The sequence below is a fragment of the Penaeus monodon genome, chromosome 3 (assembly GCF_015228065.2).
Source record: "Penaeus monodon isolate SGIC_2016 chromosome 3, NSTDA_Pmon_1, whole genome shotgun sequence".
Lineage (NCBI taxonomy): Eukaryota > Metazoa > Arthropoda > Malacostraca > Decapoda > Penaeidae > Penaeus > Penaeus monodon.
In genome coordinates, this window is record NC_051388.1 from 17445489 (window position 1) to 17448972 (window position 3484).

The following is a 3484-nucleotide window of genomic DNA, read 5'->3' on the forward strand; positions in this document are numbered from 1 at the left end:
TTATATACAATTATAGTAAACTGAAGATGACTTATACATACCTATACTATAATATTGGGTTAATTAAATTTTGTGGAATTTCTATGCTTTTACATTTTCAATATACAACACATAAACTCTTATATATACATATAACACAGTTACTATGAAAATGGAAAAATGAAATGAATGGGTAAGTTTATGAAGGGAATTGATGAAATCCATTGCAGGGGACTAACTAGATCTGAAAAATAAATCTAAAAGATCCCAAATTTTATGTTTTAATGCTCTCTGTACACACATGTTATATAATTTATGTATATACACGTAAGATACAAATATAAATGCTCAAGGGGCTATAACTCAGATAACACTGGGTTTATTAATAATTGTACATATACTGAATAAAAACTAATATCGGACGGTTGTACCCCTGTTTACATAATGTAGCAAGAAAGTTCAGATAGGCTATTGATTACTTACAAGTAGTTAATTGTAACCCTCGCATTGAAGATTCACGGATGCTCTATAAATGAGCATTTTTAAAGCTGTATATTTTCTCAGTCAGTGACAAAACCCCTACTTAGAAAACAGAAGGCAACTTAGTTGCAGTCACAGACAACAATCAATAATTGATTTAGAAAAATGGAGTAATGCATATGCTCAACCGGGATGTAGAACTGCCACCCCTTTTGAAAAGTCTGGGGACAGATGTGGCAGAGATGAGGATGTGGAATTGCCACCCCTCTGGCATGGCCGGGGTCTGCTGAGGCAGCTTGACTGAGGTAGAGTCGCTAGGGCACGGTGAGCATGAGCCTCTTATATCATGGTACTGAGCACATGGGGAAACCCCATTGCTCAGATCTTCGGAAAAACGGATAAGGCACATACTCTGACAACACATGGCAGGACTTTTCTTGATCTTTCTGGGTGTGCTTTCGCTTGAACCCTCGACCACACTGTTGGCATTTAAAAGGCCTTTCCCAAGTATGTGTCCTTAGGTGCACTTGCAAGTTTGACTTCCGTTTCTTAGGAAATTGTTTGCCACAAATAGGACATGGTAGAATCTCTTCATATTAACCTTTGTATCCTGCGGCCAGATGGATCCAGGGGGTAGCAGCATGGAGCCAAAAAGGGGGTCCGGGTGGATGGTTGCTGAGGTAACCACTATGCCCTTGAGGACTCATCATACCAGACTCTTCTTGTTTCATTGACTTGGGAAATGACTTTGCTGACAAGTCCTTCTGGAACAAGGGAGATTTGGATCAGGCACTATCTAAAATCAGGAATAAATAACATGTTTAAAACCCAGCCATAGAAATACCCTGTATCCCAAACACCATCTGCACCATGCAATCTACCAGACATCTGCTAGTCTTTCCCTGGTCCCTTTATTTTTTGAGCAAATGCGGGAAAAAAGTCCCATGTTCAGTAGTGTTACAGTTCAGGATGTAACTAAGTATTATACTGTCAGTATCAGTAATGTACATAGTATGAGTTTTATCTTCTGAAAAGTTTCTAAGTCACTTGTTTACAAGGAAACCACTATCCTGTGAAGAATGTTACCCTTTCAATTAAGAAACAGACTGCTTTATGATCATAGATTACCCCTTTTGTTTTTTTTATAAGCCACACTAAGTAGCCAGTATGGAAACAACTATAATGATTACATTCTCATATACCTTTGGTTCATTTCATCTAGCAGGGATAAGTTGTATTATCTACTGATGTCCTAAAAACAGATAATGAAAAGATGGTTAATGTAATTTATCTTTTCAATTATTCATAAATAATGAAAAAAGCAACCTGCCAGCAAAATCTTAGAACTGCTGGAGGAAAACATAAAATCTAAAACACCTGTACATTATATCAATCATAGACTGATACCTTAAGTTTTGGCAAATTTTCAATCCCGAAGCTGAAAAAAACCAAAATAGCTTTCATTCTTCTATTAGCCATTAACACAGCAAAATGTCTGTCATAATAAGGTGTTTATAAAGACTTAAGCGGTCAGCAGTCTAGAAGTCTCTTGTCCTATGAATTTCCACTGTCAAAATGACCCACCCAAGAGTATAATTGTTAAGTATGTGGTGTGACAATTCTTGATCATAATAATAATATGAAAAAAAATACATATACTAAAATATCAAAAGGATTTTCCACAAAAAAACAGCACATTTTTCCTTCATTTATTGTGCACTTCTTACATATATGTCATTAGCAAATAAATTATGATTATACATATAAAACTTGTAAGCATTGTGACCAAGTATGTGATGCACTGCAAATTAATATTTATTACAATATATTCAAATAAATGATTTATTCTAAATTAAAAATTTTGGTGATTAAGTAGATTACGCCACAATCCAACATATACATTTTTTAAAGAAGAAATTTGAGACTAAGTTTATTAAAGCATTACCATTATCAAAAAAGTAGTAAAACAATGTGTACTAATTTACATTTCATATCATGGGGTCATTATACAATATAAACTTTTTTCACACACCAACCTTACAAGCAGTGCTAAAATTGATAGTACGGTGATGGGTGCATTCTTTTTTACATCACAGTATCATATTTAAGCCATTATGCAGATTAAGGCAAACGTTGTTTTTCGGAATAACAATGTCCCTGATTTGATTTGCTTGTAAGGAGTATATGTCACACATTTCATGCTTTTTATAAAAAGAAGAAAAAAAAAAAAAGAAAAGAAAAAAAAAAAATCTACCACATGATACTCTGGAATCCCTAGCTCTTGTCCTGTTGTTTTTCAGTCCAGCTCACTTGGTGAACATTGCGCACATGATGGTAGAGTGTGCCCGTTTGAGCAAAGCTCTTGCCACACACATGGCATGTGTACGGTCTCTCCCCGGTGTGTGTCCGTCTGTGCTCTATCAAGTACTGATTCAAAGTGAAACGTTTCCCACATATGTCACATATGTAGGGCTTAAAGTTTATGTGACTGCGGTAGTGCCGCTTGAGTGAGCCCAACACTTTGAATTCCTTCTGGCAGATAGGACATTTCAGGCCATGGCCCAGCAGCTGCTCACTAAGGGCATGAGGAGGTGGGCGACCCTGCAACAAGAGAGAGCGGCACTTTAGTAGCTTGTCTGGGCCAGCGGACAGTGAGCTCTCTGCCGGGCCTGGCTCTAGGACACCCATCCTAATCACTGGCACCAACTACTAGCCTACAGAAATTTTACTGCCACTACTACAACGAATGCCACAAGACCACCACAGCTGGTTAAACACACCATCGGTGCCTGTATGTCCATGCTGATGCTCTCACTTCCAAACTGCTACTTACTGAGTAGCAAATAATGGACAACACTGGGGGACACTCACAGTAGTAACAACACCCACTACATCCTGACAAAATTGAGAACAACCTTTAGTGATAAATTTTATAGTATCTAAAGTAATATGATTATTTTAGATATGGAAATATGTTGGGCAAACATATAATTTTATTCAGTATTTCACTTTAATTCATACCTTT

The 3484-nt window shown here is 36.9% G+C and overlaps 1 protein-coding gene across 1 annotated transcript; it reads right to left on the reverse strand.

The window, feature by feature from the left end:
* Positions 1 to 2733: 2733 nt before the first annotated feature.
* LOC119585347 (zinc finger protein 13-like) lies at positions 2734 to 3147 on the reverse strand. The gene has a single exon (XM_037934021.1). The coding sequence runs from the start codon at positions 3145 to 3147 to the stop codon at positions 2734 to 2736; it is 414 nt and encodes a 137-aa protein (XP_037789949.1).
* Positions 3148 to 3484: the final 337 nt, after the last annotated feature.

Excerpts from the sequence above, each read along its gene's own strand:
- LOC119585347 (XM_037934021.1), bottom strand. The coding sequence starts at position 3,147 with ATGGGTGTCCTAGAGCCAGGCCCGGCAGAGAGCTCACTGTCCGCTGGC.